At 40.9% G+C, this 24,493-nt stretch overlaps 1 protein-coding gene across 1 annotated transcript in view; it reads right to left on the reverse strand.

The window, feature by feature from the left end:
• The window catches only part of LOC111152034 (cadherin like and PC-esterase domain containing 1), a 293,950-nt gene that overhangs the window by 18,646 nt on the left and 250,811 nt on the right, over positions 1 to 24,493 (reverse strand). The window contains exons 19-20 of the mRNA XM_022510310.1: positions 24,309 to 24,410; positions 23,814 to 23,901 (exon numbers count right to left, since the gene is read on the reverse strand). Coding sequence (XP_022366018.1) covers positions 23,814 to 23,901; positions 24,309 to 24,410 — 190 coding nt within the window. The remainder of the gene's footprint in view (positions 1 to 23,813; positions 23,902 to 24,308; positions 24,411 to 24,493) is intronic.

The raw sequence follows: 24,493 nt of genomic DNA on the forward strand, positions 1-24,493 counted from the left end.
AGCCTAGAGGGAATGGGCCTACCTGTGTCAAGAAATGCAATCCATCCACTGGGAGATGAAATCCAATTCCCAAAGTTTTGATGATCACAAGGATATTGAGTAAATTTTCCCTGAGAAATAATCAGAATTCTGAGGTCATAAACTTTGATTACATTTCTTGGTATTTGTGCTTACATAAACAAATACAATGGAATTCTTTTAGGATGTGATAATTGGCATATAAGACTAAATTCTCATTTTATAGATTTGGCATATTTTAGGTTTTTTTTTTTTTTTTTTTTTGTGGACAGAGTTTTATGTGTCAGTGGGTGTGTTTTTACCTGTAGAAAATATAAATGTGGATACTGAAGAGCCCTCTGGTGATGGATACAAAAAGTATTTTGAAACATTTTAAACCGGAGTTCTAAACTTCAAGCTGTCCTTTCCACAAAAATCTCGATAAAATTTAATTACCTCAACGGTGACTTTTCTTTTTAACTCCAAATACTAATGACAATTCTTGTTGCAGAAACTCACCTCTTCAAAACCTTGTGAATAATCTGTAGGTGATTGGAATTGAGCCACTGGACACCACCAACAACCAACACCGTCTGGCCCGTGTTCTCCAGGGGGCGGGATCTGAAATCCAGAAAGGAAAACAACACGTTGCCTTGAAACAGATGGTCAACATTTTCTCAGCAGTGCCTCACATTTCACTGAGTCATAGCTAGCATCCCGATCACTGGACCTCCTTGTCCTTTCCAACTCGTTTTCAGTCATATTACTTGGGATTTAAGCTTTTCAGCACATTTGATATACAGGGAACAATTACGACCGCCAGCGAAACATCGGTCCATTGTGGCACTGTGCCGTCCATAATAGTTCCATTGTACCTTTGCAAGAGATGTTCGAGCGCTTTCTCAAATGTTGGTCTCAATGAAGGGCTTATCCAGAACTGGGGATAGTAGGAGTAACTGATCAAAGTCTTCCCACCGTTGACGTTGTGATAGAATTTCGTCCCATGCACCTTCTGCCATTCCTGCAGGGTTTCATTCAGTCTTTCGATCAGGTAGTACATTATCCCTCTGTTGGTTGAATCTCCAATGAAAAGAATCTACGAATTAGAGGAAAACATTTGCTTTCAGATCTGATGTTTACATGGTATGAGAGACAATACAAAGTAAGTCATTTGTTGAATACTCCTAAAGCCACAAGTCTAATTCTTTGGAAGAAAGCCCTTTCAGCTGTTAGAAATGATGTTAATCATAATCTCCCCCAAACCTGTTCATTTTCCTCTCTTCCATATTCCTCATAATTTTATCAGCCACTGACCTGCTCACTCATGTTTAAAGCTTTTTGCTTTAGGCTCTCTTGGGTTTCTCCACTTCCCTTAGGTAGTTTGCTTTCCCATCTAATGAGCTTAACAGATTTTATTGATTCAGATAGGCCTGAATCAGGGACTGTACAATGACTAACATAACAGTAAAAAAAAAAAAAAAAAGAAAAAAAAAAAGAAACTCAAAACAAAAAACAAATAAGCATGAGGTATCTTAGTGTTTAAGAATACTTAGATATTTTTTCCCACCTCTTCATTTCATAGATGAGAAAACTGAGAATTCACAGAGGCTGGATAGCTCAGTAGAAGTCATGCCACTATTTGAGAAAAGAGCCAGAGGGCTGGACCCTGAGCCTCTGACTATGTCCTAGGGAGCAAACCCCAGCACCATTTGCCCTGGAAGACTCTTACTCATCACCTCCTTCAAAACCCTCCCACTGCCCCGTGAAGCAGCTCTGCTTCAGGCTCCTATCACCCCAAAACTGTGGGAAAGGCTGCCCTCGAAGTCATGCTGTACACATGGCACTACTGGGATAAATTTCCCAATGCCTACTTCCGGTCCTCTCACCTTCATGCTCGAAAACCTTATTGGGTCTCCATTTTTTCTGTACAGTCAAGCTCACGTGATTGAGGTTGAGCCAACATTTGCAGAATTTTTATTGCATATCAGACTCTGCTAGGTGGAGACTTCACACAGGGCACTCCTTTTTAATCATAGTGGTGAGGTTTGAGTCATTATTTCCATTTCACAGAGGAGCAAACTGAGGCTCAGAAGGCTCAGGGAGCAATTTGAGGTTCATAAATCTGGTAAATGAGGAACACAGGACTCAAACCTAGGCCCTTTGACTCCAAGTGCAGGTTCAATGGCCCCATCCTCCCAATGCTTCCCTTCAGGTAAGCAGGTCAGACTCCTACTTTTTTGCTGAACATGATTTGCACTCCACAACATCTGTTTTCCCTTGTGCTAATCCGCCTGCCTAGCAAGCTCCTCCCTCAGCAACCCCACCTGTGTAAACGCTGCATAAGCTCAGACCCCAAAGAAAAAACCGTAACTCCCAGTGGGTCTTGTCCAGTGCCCCAGCTTGTCCAATGACCTTCTCTGTCCTCTGTGATTTCATTACATTTTTAATTTCCATTACAGATTTTATCAAAGACTACATGACATTATGGCTATTCAATCTGTGTCTTTTTTTCTCATCTCATGTCAAGAAATATTTGAGGTCTGAGTCAGGGTTAATTTCTAAATTCTAATTTCCCCCATATTACCATGCATACATTTCAAAAATACTTATTGAATTGAAAGTCAAAGGGACTTCTGTTCGAGACAATCCTTTTTAATGTCTTTGGACAGGTTTATATCATTCTTCAGTTTTCTCTGTGTTGGGATTTCTCTTTTTGTTAGTCCTGCACATATTTTTCTCTGATTTTAACAGCAGCCATTGCTGGCATTTCTCAGGGCTACTGCATTTGTCCGTGCACAGCAGAGTGAGTGAGAATCTGCAAATTTCATTCTTTCCATAAGTGTATTCAATGAGCTGTGTGAAGAAATCCCCAAGACATCTCCGATTTGCCCTCAGATCAAACACCAGAAGCACCATCAAGCTAAACGGAATAATTTAGGGCGTCAAGGCCCCAGTCACTGATTCTCCTAGTCAAGTTCCCTTTGGGGCAATAAACTTCCGATATGATAAAATAATTTGTGAAATCCCTTGAAATTCTTCTTCCTGGATTTAACTTGTGTAACAATTTGTTTTTCTGATTTAGAGTTTTGATTTTTAAAAGGGAACTTTGAATAATCTGGAAAGCTCTTCATTTCAGATACTAGTAATTACCAGCTCCCTTTGGATCAGTTTGCTGGGGCTGCCAGGACAGAGTACCACAGACTGGGTGGCTTATGCAACAGAAATTCATTTTCTCACTATTCTGGAGGCCAAAAGTCCACAATCAGGGTATTTGCGTGGTTGATTTCTTCTGAGGGCCTCTCTCCTTGTCTTGTAGATGGCTACCTTCTCTCTGAGTTTTCACATGGTCTTTCCTGTGTGTGTGTCTGTGTCCTCATCTCCTCTTCTTGTGAGGACACCGGTCACATGGGATTAGGGCCCGCCCATAAGAACTGATTGTGCCTTCATTACCTCTTTAAAGGCCCTACCTACAAACACGGTCACATTCTGAGGTATTAGGCATTAGGACCTCAACTTGAGAATTTGGTTTGGTGGGAGAACATTTCAGCTCTTAACACTAGTAAAAGACCTTTAAGACCAGCTTTTTAAACTAAATTGCCACTACAGGTTTTCCAACGGGTTCTTTTCATCACGGTGTGGAGATGCAATCCGTCCTAGGGTATCTCTGGGCTGTCAGTAAGATCACTGGGGGTCTGTACTGTGGCCTACAGGGAGAGATACAGGGGCTCAGGAAAATCAAAGAAGCTGCTGGTTACTGAGAGAACATTTTGGTCTTTTTTTTGTGGCGTTATACAAAGAGGCAGCCCACAAAAAACGTCAGAGGCAAAAAGAGTTATGTGTCAGAATTCTAAGGTAGTTACTTATTAACTAGATAATCTTAGATAAATTATGACTGCTCCAAGGTTTCCTCCTCTTATGTGTAAAATGGGGGGGGGGGGCGGGGAATAACAGCTCCGCCTTAGAGAACATCAGTGAGATTGTCCCAGCCATCTTGTTCCTGGCACACAGGAAGCTCCCAATGTGAGCTAGCATGAAGGCACAGGAAAGGCCTGTAGCTGTGCGGAGCCATCCAGGGGGTCTTGCAGTGCATTGCTAAGCACTTTAAATTCAGCAGCTTGTTTAGAGGAAACGTCAGAGAAGATGGGGAATGTCTCAGTCACAGCGCTTGCCCTGAGAAGTCTGCTGCAGATCCCCCCACACTCATGGGGCTGCTGGTGAAACCCGAGCTCTGGATGCAGAACTGGGAAGAGCTCACCACCCTGGGCAAACCGACACTGTCAGAAACAGCCCTCGCCTCTCCATCCCTGACCAGGGACCAACAAGAGCCGCGGGGTTTGGGAGAAGGAAGCCTCACCACCAACATGTGCAAAATGAGTGCTAAATTGCAAATAACTAGGTAGCATTTTTCAAGTCTGGTGGTCAGGACTCTGGGAAGAATATTTCCTAGAGAATTGTTTTCTCCCAGAGCCTTTCTATTCTATGAAAGAGAGAGATGATAAGTTCTAACTAAAATGAAAATGCAGTTGTGATTTTAAGATGGCCTGTTCTGTAGGGGAGCAGTTTTGTAAGAGGCTGACGGGTATTCCTAAGTAATAGATTTCTAACTTCGAAAGGTCAATTCTTTTAAGTGTATGTACACAACTGAAAAACGTCAAACAGAGTGGTTTTTTCCCCCAGTTACATGGCTAACAGCCAATCTTTATATCTTTTAGATCCTTCAATTTGGGGAATTTTCAAAAAGGAAATTTGTACGTTATTTGTTTTCAAGGTTGATATTAAAAGGCCTAAATTTCCATAAAAAATACTCAAAACTGGCCATAAAATTTGTAAATAATTCTTCTTTCCCGTCAACATTATTGCCCCACACTAGCATGTATAGGTGCTGGTTGGCATAGGCAATTAATGAAAAAAAGTTATCATTAAATATAAATAACTAGCAAGCAATTATAAAAATAACCAATGTCAGCAATAGCTAGTTTATCCCCCCCTACCAAAACAGCAAAGATTTTGAAAGCCCCTACAATCTTATGAGCTTGGAGAAATGACCCCTCTCTCCTACAACTGTGTAGGAACCACAGGGGAGAGGTTTTATCTTCTTTCTTTTCAACTTTTGAATCACAAGTCCCAGAGTAGTGCCTGGCATAAGAGTCAGTTCTCATGTGTTAAATGGATGAATGGAAACTTTGCTGTTTGGCAAATTGGCAAATTTTAAGGAATTCCACTTCTAGGAAATATTTAAGGATGTCTATTACAATATATTTAAAAAGCAAAGTACAATGGAAACAGTACATATGTCTACCAGATTCCTTCTATTAAGGTATAATCATCCATTTGAATTTTTTAATCTTTTAACAATGTTACTGTAATACATTGTGATGGGGAAGATTTCGGTTAACTTTTATAAAAAGCTCATTGCAATCCGAATATAAGTGATGATGGTATGTTTGTGAAAGGAAAAGTACATGGATGTGTAGAAAGGGTCCTGGAAAGTTACCTGCGGTTATTTTGCAGGGGAGGATATGACAGCTTATTCTGTTTTCCAAAATGAACATAGTAAGTCCATTCTGTTTAGAAATGTTTTGAAAATTCACATAAAAATAATCAGCTTAAGCAAATTTTATTTCTACTTTTGTGAAACAGTGGCTTAAGGGTCGGTTTAATAAACCCATCACAGGAATCGTGCGAATCCTATTTTGGATCCAGGTGGCGACTTTATTCCAAAGTTCTGGTTCTCCAGTGCAAGAGGGGAACCCAAGGTGGGCTCTGGAGAGGAGCAGAAGCCTCTGTGCCTGGATGTGTCCTGGGAGGCAGGACCTCAGCTCATCAGTGGGAGACAAAGATGTGTTTAGAGGGGTTTTGTATCTGTTCTAGCTCTAAGACCCAGCAAGCAGTATGTCACTGAGAAGTTTACAGGGGCTGGCATATTTCCTACTCTTTTTTACACCACCGTGGACCAGAGGATCTAGAAGCGTATCATGTTCCTAAGCTCTATTAAACCCTGGGGCTTATTTAAAATTCACTGTATTAGAAACAGATGAAATGGTTTAATTATCTTTGTTTTCATTTCCTCATATTATATAGCCCCTGTCTTAGGTGAGGTAGGCTACATGCTATAACAAATAGAGCCCCCCAAAGTAGAATAGCCTACATACAACGGAAGTTTATTTCTCCCTCAGGAACATAGTCCAGGTGGTTCCGGGCAGGTGTATATGTGGGGTACGGGCAGGGTCCCCGGATGGTTAGACTGTGCTTACTTCAGTGATAGTTTCCAAGAGCTTTGCAGGCATTGATATTCGGCTGAGGGAAGGGGTAAGGAGGTGCCAGGGTGTCTGTGGGCCCAGCAGGGCAGCTGAGCACATCACTGCTGCTCACATATTCCACGGGTTAGAACTCTGTCTATGGCAGCACCTACCTTCAAGGGAGACTGAGAACTGTAGTCAACTACATTGGCCAGGAAGAGGAGGAAATGGGTCTGATGAACACTTAGCTGGCCTTTACACATTCTCCTACATGCTGTCTTTCTGGGGAAAAAACTAAAACCTACATTCAGAGTCTTCCACATGTGAATTAGCGAAAGTATGAAGCATATAAAAGGCTACATTTATAATACCCATGATGCAGAAAAGGATTTCTTTGAAAAATTAGTCCCTGAGACAAAAAATAGCAAGAAATATTGTTAGTATTAATATTAGTATTAGCATCAGTGAAAATGCAACCAAGACTGGGAATTTTTGGCTGAAATATAAAAGTATAATGATTTTCTCTTAAAAGGGGGGGGAGGGGCACCTGGGTGGCTCAGTGGTTAAAGCCTCTGCCTTCGGCTCAGGTCATGATCTCAGGGTCCTGGGATTGAGCCCCGCCTCGGGCTCTCTGCTAGTCAGGGAGCCTGCTTCCCCCTCTCTCTCTGCCTGCCTCTCTGCCAACTTGTGATCTCTGTCTGCCAAATAAATAAATAAAATCTTTTTTTAAAAAAGTATAATGGGGGCACCTTGGTGGCTCAGTGGGTTAAGCCTCTGCCTTCGGCTCAGGTCATGATCTCAGGGTCCTGGGATCGAGCCCCGCCTCGGGCTCTCTGCTCAGCAGGGAGCCTGCTTCTCTCTCTCTCTCTCTCTCTCTCTCTGCCTGCCTCCCCGCCTACTTGTGATCTCTGTCAAATAAATAATTAAAATCTTTAAAAAAAAAAGTATAATGATTTTCATTGCATTCATCATCAATGAAGAGAACTAACAATGGTGCTACTTAAACAGGCAAATATTGTACTCTATTACCTCTTTCCTGCTGAGTCATCAAAAGTACCAAGGGCATAGCTAGCAAAGCAAGTTATAGAGAAATGAAAAGAGAAGCATTGGTGGCTCTCTGGGTTGAGTCAATATAAAGGCAGTAAAATGCCGGAGCTCGTTAGCTTCTCAGATTCTCCTCATCTGTTGAGGCTGAAAAAGAATTGGGTGTCTATAGAATTAATAGGCCAGAAAAAAACCCTTGATTTTAAATAATTTTCCTCCTTCCTTTCTTTCCTCTTAACAGAGATTCTATCTTCAGTATTCACAGAAATAGGGATATTTCTTCTGAATGAACAAAATGCATGTAGATGCCAAGATAGGACTCAGCTCAACTCACGGAACGCACTGAAACCTTCTGGGAGAGGAAGTCACATAGGCATGCCATAGAAGCTACTTGTCCGTTAATCTTGTCTATTAATGCTCTCTCATAGGTAAATAAGGAAATGACAGTGAGGTGAAGGGGAGTTTTATGCATTACCTCCAATCCAGGGCCAACCATAGCCCATCCATTTAGAAAACTCCACAGTGATTCTGATAAGCCCTGTGATTAAGCTTCACTGCTCTCATAAGATACTCATTTCTAAATGAAGCAAGGGGTCATTCAGTCCTAATAGGAGGCTAAGGCTGATCAGAGAGCTAATGACATTTAGGTATGATGAAAATCTAGCTCAGCAAAGCAACTGTCTGTGAAATATAATATGGTTACAATGAATGTTTTCCAATGGTGCATATTGATTAAATTGGCTATAGATAACCACCCGAGTTGCTCTTTGGGGCCTAGAACAAATGTAAATTGCCATTTAGGCAAATCACCCTCAAATACATGAAATGTGGCAAAAAGGCGAAACAAACGACTAAACTCTATCACCCAGACATAGGTCTTCTAGCTGTGTGGAAGAAAATTATTTATCCTTATTGCCATTCCATCTGGACTGAGGGCATTATGGATAAGCCATCCTTTCCTGATGAGAGTGAGGTGATTTCCCTCCCCTTTATTCTTCCCTTTATATCGAAACTGACAAGAAACAATGAATTGTGTAACTATAACAGAACTCACATATTAGAACATATTATTATAAATTAGCCACACTTCAAAAATTTAAACACCTTCAAGTCCGAGACACTACTTAACTTTCTAACATTACTTAAAGATGTAAGTTACATTTCCTGTTTTAACAGCTGAGTTTAAGTACTTTCGGTAAATACTGCCTTATTATATTGTCCTTTCTTAATTGCTCTCTTCTCTCAGATACTGTTTTAAATTCTGAGCTGTGTTTTCAACTGACAAACAAAATAAGGGCTTGCTTAATTCTGTTTGGTCAGGCTCCTAAATTTTTTCCATTGTAAATTTGATTATCATATTTCTAAACTATAGCCTCTAAATTTCGCACTGTGATTACAAAGTTATGCTCTGATAAATTTTTGTGGATGTTCCATTCAGAACTTATTAAGTAAGAGGTGGGTATCTATTTGGAGAAATGTGTGAGAGGGTAATTGAAAACATAGCTTGTATTTTTCTATTGATTTAGCTTTGACTCAGCACAGTTACACAACACAAAACCTCTACATGGCTGTGAAATCACTCATACTTGGATAAGTTGAGGGTTTAAAAGGAGCCCCATGTTTACCTGCCCTCCGTACACAAACAAGTGTGACATTGAAATGGGCTACACATGCTTTGAGGAGAAATCTTTTTTTTTTCTTTCTCTCTCTTTTCTTTCAAATGAACATATAATGTATTATTTGTTTCGGGGGTATAGGTCTGTGACTCATCCATCTTATAGAATTCACAGCACTCACTGTAGCACATACCCTCCCCACGGTCCATCCCCCGGCCACCCCAGCCCTCCCACCCCCCTCCACTCCACCAGCCCTCAGTTTGTTTCCTGAGATTAAGAGTCTCTAACGGTCTGACTGCTTTGAGGAGAAATCTTGTTCCCATGTTTCCTCCAGAGACCAACCTCCTGTCCGCATCATTGTAGCAAAGGCAAATCAGTGAGTGGAGAAAGTAACAGTGCTGATCACATGCCTCCAAGCACAGTGTGGTTGCTGGTGAAAGTTACTGGAAACTTAAAACACTTTTTAAGTCTCAACGGATTTGTGCCTTGTTCCGACCCCACAGGTGGGCATGCATTTCCAAGTATAGCCTTGCATTTCTCGTCTGTTCCCTTCAATCCAAAGGAAATCCAAGAAGGTACTAGCCCTGGAGGGATCGGACTTTCACTGCATATTCTTTGCGGGCTCGGGGAGGGGGAACATGAAGATCCTTATTTTTTTCTAGTTCATTTTTTCCAGTCCAAGCCATTTCAAAGTAACGAGTTTGGTAGATCGCCTGTAACAACCACCACAGTCCTGTGTAGGCACTTTTAACAACCTTCCAGAACCTTGAAGCCCAGAGTGCCAGCCTCGAGCTGCTCTCTACGTCTGCAACACACTATGTTCTAACAGTTGCTTCTCTCATGGATCTCCTTCCACTAGAAATTGAGCTTTTTGGAGGATTGCGTTTGTATGCCCCTAGAATAGATTCTTAACTCCACAAAAGCTAGATGAGTGAATGAGCAGTGGAACATCAAGAAAGTTACAAAAAGTCTTGTTTTTACAAGTTTTCTGATGTGCGGCAGCAGAGTTAATCTGGAGCCGGTGCATAGACAAATCACCTTGTCTGATGGGATCAGGGCTGTCGTACAGACTTGGGAACAGCCCGCGGGTCTGAGCTCCCACCACTCCACAGCCCTGCTATCCTTATGCAGATGGGAAGGACATTTCTGTACCAAGTCGCTCAAGTAACATGTTTCTTTTGAATGTTTGACATAGTAGAAAATGAGTCTTCCCCCTCCCCCAGAAATGTGAGTACATATGATGTTTAAAAAACAAAATATTTATGTTACTTGTTTTTCTATTTTTGTAATTGGTACACTTTAACATACATTTGTCTTTGGAATAGAATCATGATTATGAAAAATTCTGGGTAGGATGAGAATTGTCTTTGCTTAGGAATGAAAGAGTTTTAAGATACTTTGTATATTTTTCTCATGGAGAGTGAGAAATAAATGTATTGGGAAAACTTTATGTTAACCTAATTCTATTCATAAATGGAGTTTTCTTAAGGTAAGTGCTATATGATAGTCATGATGCTGAACATTTACACAATTATGTCTGGGCTGTGTGGTGTGTGTGTGAACCTGTCTGTATGTTATCAGGTCCCATGGTTGTAAATATAAAATTTCTTGCTCCGACTCTCTCTCCTTTGGATTTCCACTGCCTCTGCCCTGGTTCTGACTTATACAACCTTTTAAAATACAGATTTTTTAGATTAAAAAATGCTCACCCATGAAAATGAAAACCATACAGATATTTTAAAAAAGATCTCTTCACCCTTTGCCAACCATGCTTTGTTCCCTGAGCTGGCTTCATGGGCATGTGACCCAGGGGGCCGCCCAGAGTCCATGCAGTGGGAGGGTCCTGGGCTTGCTTTCTTGCTCTGCTGTTACCGTCTTGGAACTCTTAATCATTTTGAACACAGGGTCCTGCATTTTCGTTTTGCCTAGGCCTTGCCAAATACGTAGCTGGTCCTGTCATCACACCATCACTCTCCTGCTCCCCTTCACCTATGTAATCGTTCTTGATGGTGTTACTTCCAGAATTTTCTGTGTATGCAGGCATGTTTACATGTGTGTATTAGTTTTTACATCAATAGCGTTGTTCTATACATATACTATAGAATATATATTCTATCTTTGAACCCATACTTTAGAAATCTGTACTTAGAATCTATACTTGCTTTGACTCCTCAATGTTCTGTGATGGAATTCTTCCATTAAAGAGTCTCTGCCACCCCCGCACCCGTATCCCTCTCCCTGTAGGCAGTCTCTATACTGCTGTGGAAGGATTTTTCTAATTCTGGCCATGTCTCTCCCCTGCAAAAAATGTACAATGCTTCCCTGCGGTATATAGAATACATTCGCATCCTGGTAAACACATCAGACTCTGTGGAAGCACGGCCAGTGTGCCAGTCAACCAGAGTTCTGAGCAGGAGGGTCTGAATGGTGCCTCTGGGCTAAGATACTCACTAAGATAAGCCCTCACTACTAAGCAGTCAGCCAGCTGGTCTCCGCCAGGATCGCCTAATCTGAACACACGGTTTATTTTCAGACTTTGCAATATCCTCTGTAACAGGTAGAAAAAAGGGGATCTTCCTTTTTTCTTACCATTACTTTGTACAGTTGCTAATAACCAGCCTTGAAATTAACAAAGACTGTTATCATTTGTGCTGCCACCCACCTCCCCCCAATTTCTATATTGAAACCCTACCCTGGTATTAGGAGGTGGGACATCTGGAAGGTAATCAGGTTTAGATGAGGTATTGAGGGTGGGGTCTCCATGACGGGGTTAGTGTATTTAGAAGAAGAGGCGGACCAGAGCTCTACCTCTGTCTTGTGAGGACCGCAGAAAGGCGGCGGATGGAGGCTGGGAAGGAGCTCTCAACAGAACCCAACCCGATCTCAAGATTTCTCTGCCTACAGAGCTATGAGAAATGAACATCTGTTGCCTAAGCCACCCAGTCTATAGTATTTTAAGACAGATGAGGGAGAAGGCTTTGCGCTTTCTGCAAACTGTTTAATCTACGTTACAGGATTAGATCACATAGGCTTCTTTTACTTTATGGATGAAGAACGTGAGCCAGGGAAACAGTATGTATCATGTCAAAAGCCATGGAATTTAGTTATGAACTTAAATTAGCATCTACTGCCTTTCAGGTTAATAGACTGTGACATCTTGGAATTTTCCTGAACGCTCTAAATTCTGAGGTCAGAACAGTATTCTGGAAGACTTTAGAGATGTCTAACTATTGCAGCAACAACTATTTTCATTGTTTCCAGTCCTGCATTTCTTAGATGTGGATGTTGGATTGTCCAAGTTGGTGGTTAAAAATGCCGGAGTAGTAGCCATACATCTGTGTGGGATCATGAGAGAATAATTCAATCTCTCTGAGGTTTAGTTTTCTTAAGTAGAAAACATATAATAGCTATCTCACAGATTTATGATTAGAAATAAAGTTTTTAACCTATCTGTTTACTCAACAAATATTTGTTAAGCAACCATTACATATCAAAAAGTTGGGCTAAGCAGTGAGATTATGTTAATGATTCAAACATGTTCCTTGTCCTCATGAAGCTTACCGTCTGGTCAGACTTAAGGTATGAAAAATGTAGCTGCACACTTATTTCCTTGCACAGAATCAATTCTCAGTTAATAAGACTGATGGTTCATACATTTCCAGATGTTTGTGTTCTTCTCTTTCCTTTTTAAAAGTAACTAAGGGGGATTGGGGTGCCCGGGTAGCTCAGTGGGTTAAAGCCTCTGCCTTCGGCTCAGGTCATGATCTCAGGGTCCTGGGATCAAGCCCCGCATCAGGCTCTTTGCTCAGCAGGGAGCCTGCTTCCCTTCCTCCCTCTCTGCCTGCCTCTCTGCCTACTTGTTATCTCTGTCAAATAAATAAATAAAATCTTTAAAAAAAAAAGTAACTAAGGGCTGCTTCGTCTTCATGACATTTGGGGCATTTATATTGGAATCACCATGAAGGAGAATGTCCATCCTCCTGCCCTGCCCTTCCGCCCTCCCCCACCCCCATCATTATTTTTAAATTATTTGCTAGTAGAGGATCTGAACCTAGGCTGATCTGAAAAACTGGCATACGTTCATCCCAGCATTCTTTCCCTAACACATGAACAGAATTTAAAAAAAAAAAAATAGGGTTTTGAACTCAGTCTTGCCCCTATGTGAGTGCTTACAAACACTTTATAAGGAAATGTCTGTCTAATAAAAAGTACTTTGAGAATCTGGATAAGAATTACTTACTTCATGTTAACCAGGCATCTCAGTCTATGTGCCCAGTTCACACGTCCAAGAGCTCGGCCGGGATCTACCTACTCAGAGCGCGCCTAGCAAGGAGACACTGCATGTCCGACAGATCAGCTTAGAGGCCTCACTAAAGGGAAAGCAGTCTAGTGAGGTCCACGTGAGACCTGCCCGGGAACGTGAAAGAAGATCAGGAAGGTTAGCGTGTCATGCACTCAGGAAGCTCTAGCAGAAGTGAGCCTGACATGCAGGGACATTTCATTGCTCAAGCAAGCGAACTCCAGATGTCCTGCTGCAACCCTGGGGCCTGCTGGGGCGGCCGCTGACGAGGCCAGCTGCCCTGGACTGTTGTCTGTCTGCTCACGTGGCAAGCTCTTACCAACGTGTGCTGAGAAAACCAGCATGGAATTGGGGCAGCATGGGACAGGACTTTAATATCCTCCATCTGTCAAGTAGACTTACTTGGAAATAATGGAGCATTCTGAGCAAGGATCGTTCAGACCCTTCTAGGATAACATTTACCCATGACTCTAAAAGCCAACTGCATGCAGTTAGATATCATCTACCAAGTAAGAGAGCAGGAACAGGTCTAGTTAATACAATGGCATGGCTCTTGGTGCTACAGGGGCCATGAATGAAAGGCTTCCCCCCACTGGATCCAGAACCTACCTTCCTTCCTCCCAGGCACTGCTGGAGTTGGGGCTTAGTGAGAACACCATACTGGCAGTCGTGGGGTTGCCAAGTTATTTCTCTCCAGTCGCAGGTCCTGTTGTCTGAACAGCTAAGGCAAGGCACGATCCATTGGCCTGGAATGGAAAGCGAAGCCTTGGTTCAGATTTTCCCAGTGAAACGAGTTTTTTCAGTCACTGTGGTGAAAACACCACTCTTTACCATGTAAGTCCACGGAGTGAGGCATGGTCCCCCGCCAACCAGATAGAATTGCAACATGTAGAAAGGTTCTGAAGTAACACAGCCCATGCCGAAATCAAGTAGGAGTCCTGCTCTGTGAAACTACCTTCTTGACGAAAAACCAAGCAATTGGATGCTCCTCAATTATTACTCATTTTTAAATAATGCATTAGCACTTAATAGGACCAAAGTAGATGGGAAGCCACTAATATTAAGGCAGTTGGCCACACATCCTCATTGACCTAACATATGCTTAGGTTAGCAATCCAATAATAGATATAGTCCCTGCTTTCAAGAGAGTCAAGGTATAAAAGAATTACTTTAATATTCCGGTAACTTGTTATTTTGAAGACTAGGTATTGTTCCTTAACTTGATCAGTGACCATTTTGGTGTAAATCTCTTCAGCACGTTCTAGCTCTATTGCCTTCATTTCTTTAGCAGCAAGAGAGGCCTGTACTGTTCTCACATGGCTGGTGGGAGGATTTCATGGGCTAATGCACGTTATATATCTAGCACAATTACGATGTCATATTTACCTTTGTTACTAACAGACTTCAGGCACAAAGTAGGTCACAAGCTTTAGTAAATGTTTATGAGATAAATGAATTGTTTGCAATGCATTTGAGATCTTTTCTATTTTATTGATAAAGTGATATGTATTCAAATATTTCCGATTTTAGTGTGAGTTGACATATTAATAATTTCTTAGAAAAAATTCAAGATATGACTTTTTTTTTTAATTTTTGTTTTTTCCTTCTTCATCTTTTCAGAAATGGAGTTTGAACCCGTACACTGAATACGGAGTGGTTACTTACCCTTTGTGGACAATACCCTGATGTCTCCAGCAATCACAGGCCCTACCCTCAAGATCTTGCTTATGTTACCACTAGCTGTTTCTCTTCAAAATACCGAGGAGGTAAATATTCCTAGCTGCTTTTTGAGTTAGAAAGAAAAAAAAAAAAACGAACAACTTTACCCATTCTGGCTTTGCTTTGTGGTTCTGGTAACAAAAGTATTTGGTGTGACACTAATTTTAGTGAGAAGAATTCCTACTTTCAGGTGATCAATATGGTGCATTAACATTTCATGACCTCAGGGATGTCAGAACTGTGTGTTTGTGGAATAGTTAGACATAATACAATATGAAAGAAGATCGAGTTTATGGCTCACAGAAAAGGAAAAAAAAACTGTGGGTCTATTAAGAGAGAACTGGGGGAGATAAAATAGTACTTTCTGGGAGGATTTTAATGTATTATGTTATTGAAATATCTACCCTACTAGATGTTAGGTGTTATTGGTGTTAAAACCTAATAACTAAAAAAAAAAAAAAAATTACGTTTCATAGCATGTGTCAGATGCTAGGGATATTCTGAGCACTTTAATATATTAACGTATGTAAACCTCTTAACTTACAATGCTAAACCTCAAGAAATTTATAATCAGGTTAGAGGGTTCCAATTTATACAGTAAAATAGTTACAACACAATAAAGGTAAGGCATAATTGAGTAAAGATATCTGTGTGGTGCCAATAGGGTGTGGGCTCTGGAGACACACACGCCTGAGCTCGGCCTCCAGTGAGATCCACGGGCCTCAATGAGGCCCATTAGAGTTACCTACAAAGCTTTTTAAAATCCCCATGCTCAAATTATATCCTGGACTGATTAAATCAGAACCACTGGTATGGAACTGAGGCACCGGGATTTTTTTAATGCTTTTCAGGTGATCCTAATTTGCAGCCACGGTTGAGAACCATTATTTAACTTGGAAAAATTACTTAATATTCTCTCTAGGAGAAAAAAAATATATAGCACCTAACATAGTGCCTGATACCTAGCAACCAGGGGATAGATTTTTCTCCCCCACCTTAAGTAAGCTGTGGCAGTTCAGAATAAGGAAAGCATCGTGAGGGTCAGAGTTGTCTGGAAGGTCGGGTCTTCTGGATAGATCAGATTTGGAGAGATAGAATGGGTGGTACTTTGGGTACAGTGAGGAGGTAGCCCTAACGGCAGTAGGACTGAAGAAGTAAGAGGCCTCCGCAAAAGATTCCATGTAGGAGAGAAAAAGAAGTCTGCTAGGTAAAAGGCATTTCTGAAGTTTCCAGGTGTAGAGAAGAGCAGTGCTACTAAAAGACATGACATAGAGGGGTGCCTGGGTGGAGCAGTGGGTTGAGCCTCTGCCTTCAGCTCAGGTCATGATCCCAGGGTCCTGGGTTCGAGCCCTGCATCGGGCTCTCTGCTCAGCAGGGAGCCTGCTTCCCCCACTCTCTCTGTCTGCCTCTCTGCCTACTTGTGATCTCTCTCTCTGTCAAATAAATAAATTAAAAAAAAGACATGACATAGAAAAAAATTTATTTTCTCCTTCTTGAAAAACTTCAGTCTCTAGACTGAATGCAGTTAATGACCCCTGTCCATTATATACATACATTATATATTACATATATATTATATATGTATATATCCTAAATGACATAGAAAATTTAGGAGAGATGTTGAGTACTGAACGGCAAAATGAAGACTGTCCTCAAAATGCTTATTTCTCCATCCAATTCTCTTTGTAATTTTTCTGTGGTGTTCATTCATCTTGCTTCTAATTCTAACTTTGCCCTGGAATATAGGATTTGTAATCAATAACCACCTCCTGAATAAATATCTTTACATCTTCATAAAGATTTGTGGTCAGTGGGCATCCTCTCGAATGGAGTTGGAATGGGGCTTTGGGTCTCCTGTCCATCCTCCTTTTTTACAGATGAGGTAAACTGAGGACCCAAGAATTGAAGGACAGAAGTGGGATCATGCGGTTAACGACTCGCTGGACCAGAACTAAGGTCTTGGAGTCTCCAGTTTGCTGATCCTTCTGTCATGTTAGGCCCAGGGAGCACAACACCATCAGCCAGAAATGAAATATGGCGCAACGATCTCTTTGGTAGCACTTACAGGAAAACATACAAATAGGTTATTTTAATGAATTTATCTTTATATTGAAATACAGAATTTATTTAGTGGGTTCATATGTTGACAGAGACTATGTTAAAAAAAAAAAGATTGTTAATTTTCTTTCTAACAGGATGGTGGCGTATTAGGGACCTAAATGTGTATCCGCTAATGAGACTATATTTAGTACTATTTTCAAGGGCTTGGTTTTCATCAGATCCTTGAGTATTTCAGAGTGCGTGCTTCCTCTCCCCCAAACACTCTCTCCCCCTCTAACCTTGCACAAACCGGGGCCTTCTTTGGCCATTTGCTTCTAAAGCTGAAGAAGCAAGAGGCCAATTGCAGGCACAAAAATCCAAATATGGGGACAATTAGTTTGTGGGCATAAAATCTCAAGCACATCAAAAGGACTCCTGATTGGGTCTCTGAAGACTTGGCCCCAATGGTTCATACTACTATATATTTATATAGTCATAACTCTTTGCATTTTTGTATTGGTTAAAAATGCCCCCCTTTTTTATTGTGATTTAGTAATGCTGCTTGAAAGAGACATCTGTATAACATCAGCAGGACTGGAGTTTCTTGATATTTTAAATGATACCAGCTCTTAACTAAAATTGTCCAAAACAGGGACATAAATTCTATGTTATATATTTAAACATTGAATGAATCAAAGCTGTGATTTCTGAAATAGAGTATGACATGTGTTTTAGGGAATGACATTCTGAGGAATAAAAATGGCTTTTGGGAGAAGTGATTTGGTTTATAATTGTAGCTTTATATTTAATGCACATTAGGGTTTAGCCATTTATGTGAATCAGATTGGCTGACATAATGGAGAGAAGAAATTCACCTTTGTGACTTGGGGCCATGGTGAGATGTAAAATCATATAGATGGCACTAATTCCTGACCCTATGTTATAAAATAAAGCAGTTTTCACTTAAGGGAAAAAATACATCATATGTTCAACTTTAGAAGTATTAAAGTACAAGCTGTTATATTTCCTTGCTACAAAGAAAAGATGGTACTATCTTTTGTTTACATATCATAAAATGCATTTGGAGCTATTTTCTTTAATGTTATTCTCATTCAAAAATCATTGTATAAATTTCTTCATCAGATTAGAAGAATTGTTTTTTTCTTTCTTTTTTTTTAAATTAATTTTATTTTTTTTAAACATATATTTTTATCCCCAGGGGTAAAGGTCTGTGAATCGCCAGGTTTACACATTTCACAGCACTCACCATAGCACATACCCTCCCCAATGTCCATAACCCCACCGCCCCAACTCCCCTCCCCCCATCAACCCTCAGTTTGTTTTGTGAGATTAAGAGTCACTTATGGTTTGTCTCCCTCCCAATCCCATCTTGTTTCATTTACTCTTCTCCTACCCCCTTAACCCCCCATGTTGCATCTCATCTCCCTGTTTTTTTCTTTCTTAAGCAAGAGATTTTACTCTTGGTTGTGTCTTATAGTTAAATTATTTTCTAAAGGCTAAAAATCAACTGAAAGATTAACCCCCCCCCCCCGGCACTCAAAATTGTATTAGCTAGTTGTTATTGAAAAGACATGTAGACCATCATTTCATTGGCAAGGTGAAAAAATGGATCCGGTTTGCTAAGTAACTATAATGCGCTGTGAAAATAAGATTTTGGAACTAATGTATGGTCATCAAGCTAAAGCCGGAGAGCCTGAGTCAACTTCCTTCCACTGCTGTCCACCATGACAACCGCTTACAGCAGGATGGAGTCCTGCTGTCCAGGAAGGAAATCTCTGCCTGCAAAAAATCCGTTCTTGCAAACTGCTGTCCCTGGTCTCACTCATTAGTTTTAAATCTTTGGGTCTTTAGGACTGTATGGGTGGGGCAGTGAGCCCTGACTGATCGTGCCCTGACTGCTCACAGTGTTCCACGGAAAGGAGGAGGACTTGGATCTTGGTTTTAGTTCAGCAACAATTTTTAAATCATATCTTAGACATTGAAAGATGAAAAAGGGGCATTGTTTGCTCTGGAGAAACACGCAATCGAAGGCAGTCTCAGTAATGCACCTTTGACTATATTAATACACACACTCTGTAATAATGTGTGTACCTATACGCCTGTATCTATGTATTAAGTTCATTATAAAACAAAAATAAGGATGGTTAGATATAAATAAATGCACGTATATTTCCATCTTTACTGGCTTCACCCCGTGGACTGTCCCATGCCACCCGCTCCCCTTGCTCCCGTGGATCACTGCACTCTGAAGACTGTGGGTTAGCGAAAGAGAGAGAAACATAATGAAGCAAGGGCTAAGGGGAATATGTGCCCAAAGTGTTCTGGGAGCACAGCAGAGAAGCCAGTCTGGGGGTGGGGTGGTAAGGAGAGGCTTCCTAGAGAGGAAAATACAGCATCAGGACAACGGGGCTGGGATGGGAAGAAGACTTTGAGCCTCAGGGGACAGCACGGATCAGAGTGTGGAATCATGCAGGTGTATTGTGGGCATGAAGTGAAACCAAGAAGCTGGGAGGACCTGGGAGACAGGGAGGGCCAGATTTAGAGGCCCAGTACTGTCAGGCTAAGGACATGGACTTGCCTGGGGAGTCAATTTTGGGGTCTTCTGTGAAGAAGCCTAGCTATTCAAGGTACCAGAAGTTGCCTGCTGGAAGGCAGTCCCTCCTGTTAAGAACCAGGCACAGAGGGCACCTGGGTGGCTCAGTGGGTTAAAGCCTCTGCCTTTGGATCAGGTTGTGATCCTGGGGTCCTGGGATGGAGCCCTGCATTGGGCTCTCTGCTCAGTGGGGAGCCTGCCTCCTCCTCTCTCTCTCTGCCTGCCTCTCTGCCTACTTGTGATCTCTGTCTGTCAAATAAATAAATTTAAAAATCTTTTAAAAAAAGAAAAAAGAACCAGGCACAGAGGCAGCTTTGTGACGGGGCCTGGCACATAAGTTACAGCAAATTTAATAAATAGAAAAAGGTGCCACTTCTTGAGGAAACTCAGTACTCTCTGACTTTTGTTGGAGAACTTTTGACTTGGTTCAGCAGGAGGAATGGAATTAAGTTGTTTTATGATTCTCATAAAATGTCATCTGATAAAAAAAATCCTTAACTAGACACATTGGTGTCTCCTTTGTATGTAAGAGCCTATATCTCATTTAGTTGAGTCGTAACCTACACCACCTGACATGCCATGATGGGTAAATCCCTCCCTGTGCGCCGGCTGTAATTCATTATTTAGAACACATGTTCAAGAACGGGGATATGCCCACGTTTGTTAACTGTGCATGGCAAATTGCAATTTGTACTGCCCATTTGTGAAACTCATTTCCCATTCAAGTTGTGGTGTGAAGTTCATGGCAAGGGTAGAAAAGTTCCTGAGTGTTTTCTCAGACTCTTTAGATGAAGGGAGGCTTGGGGTCAAGAGGCCAGAGGGACAACCAGGAATCTCAGAGAAGACGCCCCCCTGCTCCCCTTATCCCTTTGGAGGTAATTTTAGTCCCAGCTTTCGCTGAACCCCAGTAGTCTCCACCGAAAGAAGAACACTGGGGAAGGAGAGAAACAGGGAATGTGGGCAGTGGCACCAAAGTGTCTCATTCCCGGTCTGCTCTAGAATTAGGCAGGGTTCAACACTGTAATTTCGATTTGACATAATGATTTTCCTGCCTCTGTTAATTAATGCACAGTATATGGGAGACTCATTCTCAATGATTTTTTTAATAAATGATTTAAACCTACACTTGTTCCCTTAAGCAGTTCTTTGGTTCCCAAAATAGCCAGCAGATATTTACTTTGTCCCTTCTCTGCAGAAATTATGGTGCTAAGTGAATTGACAGAGTGTGAACAAGTCAGACTCCTTGTCCTCAGACAGCTGGCAATCTGGGAAAACTGACCTCGAAGAATTATTTACATACTTAACATTTAAATGATTGTGGCAATGGTCATGGAAGAAAGGCACAGGGTGCTATGAAAATATACAATAAAGAAATAAAGCAGGGGCTCAAGAAAGGCTTTCTGGTACAAGTGACTCTTTGGTCGATATCTGTACATGAATACGGATTAACCAGGCAAAGAGCAGAGGGTGAAGAAAAGAAGATTCTGGTGCATCAAAATAGTTCACATACTAAAGCAACGCATTCAGATTAATTAGATGTGTTACCGTTCACACCAATGAAAAAGTCATGCAGTACCTTGATTTTTTCTTTGTATAAGGATAGTTTGACTAAGTAGATATGTCTCTGTATTAGAGGATTTTTGAGAAGAAGTGATATCCAGAGTAATAGTCACCTGTTGTGTCGCCAGATGGACAGATCTTTAGTTCGGGCTGTGAAATGGCTTCAATGTAGTCAGAGGAAATAGGCTGTAACCCACAGGTTTCCTCTGGGTGAATCAGCAAACCACAATCCTGCATTAAAATAGTAAAAATTAGCTGTAATGAGCCTGACCTATAGTAATAAAATCTAAAAAAACAAGATTATTTTTTGTGCCAAATAACTTTTGCAAATAACTTTTACCCTTCTTGTGGTTTTGACTTATCAACAGTTGTTTGTGCTGGAAGTAACTACTTGCATTGAGCGATGAATATAAATTCTAATGACAATTTAACCTTTATTTTGGCATTGATATTCATTACTGCATTAATACTGCCACTGATATTATTGCTCTGCCATTTTTTAAAGAAATGGATGCAAGTTTTACCTTAAAAAATACACCTGTGTGTTGTTGACTCATTAAAAACAGACTGTAAGATAAGATATCAAGTGAAAAAACCATCAGTGTGAAAAAAAAATGGGAAATATTTGAGGAGAATGTTAACAGATGAATTTCACTTCAAAGCACATTTACTACAGACATGGAATTAAATACATATATTTTATTCAAAACATGTTCACATGTTTATAAAAGTAGGTACCATCTCACTGCAGTGAATATTATAGACGCATGTTCAGTACTAAGCAATGTTTTCTCTAGTCTGACACGCGCAGTGGAGAACAGCAGTTTAGCTCTCTGGAATCTCTCTTCCTTTCTCCTCTACTCAAGCAGGTCAGAGCACACTCATTTTCATTTAGTTTTTCCTTCCTTCCTCCCTTCCTCCCTCCCTGCCATCCCTCCCTCTTCCCCTCTCCTTCCCCTCCCTCCTCTCTCTCTCTCTCTCTCATGCACACATACATGTGCTCTCTTTTTATGGAGGTAAAATTGGTACATAACATTATACAAGTTTCAGCTGTAAAACACGACAATTCAACAGGTGCACACTACAAAGTGATCTTCTAGCTTCTTCTTACAAGGTATTGACTCCTGTACCTGACCTGTGTCCCTCCATCTGACCTCGCCTCATTCCACCATCTCCCTTCTCACCGGCTTCTCTCAGTCCATCACACTTTAGGGTGGGTAAAAACGCTATTATCTCTGCTGGGAATGCTCTCCTTCTAATTTGTCCTGGAGAGCATCTTTTTGCGTTTGAGGTCTCAGCAAGGCCTTCTTGAGACTCTGGAACGATTCTGTATCCCCACTGTCATCCATGTCATCCCTGGTTGTTTCCTTCATACCTTTCACCGTTTGGTGATAATTTGTTATTTGTGTCTTGCCCACTAGACCGAACACGCCATGAGAGCAAATAATTATTCCACACACACGTATACCCCGTCCTTCCCATAGAGTAGGCAAATATTTATTGGACGCATAAAAGGTTAGATGTAATTGTTTCCCACTTCATATCATAAATTCAAATTAATAGAGAGACCTCTTCTTTGCTCTGTCACTCTGTCTCCAGTGAGCAGTTTCTAGTCACCTTCCCTCACCCTCTCACATATCCTCACACCCGACTCAGATGTCCACATCTTGTATGAGAAGATCCAGGATATTAAGGAACAAAAGGAATGGGGATGATGTACAGACTTCAAGAAATCTTGATTCAGAATACATACTTCCATTTTTAAATTCACAACTGAAGCTGGGGTTTAGAATACTGGTGAAAGATCAGGAATGTGATTTGTATTAAAGTGTTCATTATAAAAGAGCAATTAAAATAACACAAAGTTGGGGCGCCTGGGTGGCTCAGTGGGTTAAAGCCTCTGCCTTCGGCTCAGGTCATGATCTCAGGGTCCTGGGATCGAGCCCCGCATCGGCCCTCATTCAATTTATACAGTAAATGGACAGCTTCCCATCTCCCCTGAGCTCCCTAGAGCAAAGGCATGCAGTCCTGCCTGCCCTTGAACTCTCCTTGCTCGAACAAGTGCTGCTGCTTCTCTTACTTACAGATATTGCCTTTCTTTTCTTTTCTTTTTTCTTTTTCCTTTTCTTTCCTTTTCTTAGACTTCTATTCAGTGCTTTTCTATAAGAACTGGTCAGAGGCCTCTAACTCTTCCCCTTTCTGAATATCCAAGCAAAGATAAAACTAATGATACTACTTCAAAGACTTTTTTTTTAAAGCAATCAGTCAGAAATCATCTTCAAAAAAGCCACCCTTTCCCAAAGTACTCATTGATACTGACAGTTTCATTTGTGGTTTCAGCATGAGTCTTTCAAGGTGTATGAAATGTTGGTGGGGTAATGGGATACTTAAAGATGAATCTCTCTCATCCACCCCTCAGTTCATTATTTTTTATAGCATGGCATCCCCTTTCTTGTCTTAGGAGTTCAAAGCATTATTCACAATGTGTTAATGGGACATGGTCTCCTTATTTCCAGGAATAAGTATAACGGATTTGAAATCCTAATCCTTAAGTACATTATCTCCTTTGATTTTTACTAAGGTGGCTGACTACTATATAATGCCTTGTAGGTCCTTTTTCAGACACCAACAAAGATCCTTACAGGAACCATAAAGTTCATGTAGCCTAGAGGGAATGGGCCTACCTGTGTCAAGAAATGCAATCCATCCACTGGGAGATGAAATCCAATTCCCAAAGTTTTGATGATCACAAGGATATTGAGTAAATTTTCCCTGAGAAATAATCAGAATTCTGAGGTCATAAACTTTGATTACATTTCTTGGTATTTGTGCTTACATAAACAAATACAATGGAATTCTTTTAGGATGTGATAATTGGCATATAAGACTAAATTCTCATTTTATAGATTTGGCATATTTTAGGTTTTTTTTTTTTTTTTTTTTTTGTGGACAGAGTTTTATGTGTCAGTGGGTGTGTTTTTACCTGTAGAAAATATAAATGTGGATACTGAAGAGCCCTCTGGTGATGGATACAAAAAGTATTTTGAAACATTTTAAACCGGAGTTCTAAACTTCAAGCTGTCCTTTCCACAAAAATCTCGATAAAATTTAATTACCTCAACGGTGACTTTTCTTTTTAACTCCAAATACTAATGACAATTCTTGTTGCAGAAACTCACCTCTTCAAAACCTTGTGAATAATCTGTAGGTGATTGGAATTGAGCCACTGGACACCACCAACAACCAACACCGTCTGGCCCGTGTTCTCCAGGGGGCGGGATCTGAAATCCAGAAAGGAAAACAACACGTTGCCTTGAAACAGATGGTCAACATTTTCTCAGCAGTGCCTCACATTTCACTGAGT

The sequence above is a fragment of the Enhydra lutris genome, unplaced genomic scaffold (assembly GCF_002288905.1).
Source record: "Enhydra lutris kenyoni isolate GAN:26980312 unplaced genomic scaffold, ASM228890v2 scaffoldscaffold27, whole genome shotgun sequence".
Taxonomy (NCBI): domain Eukaryota; kingdom Metazoa; phylum Chordata; class Mammalia; order Carnivora; family Mustelidae; genus Enhydra; species Enhydra lutris.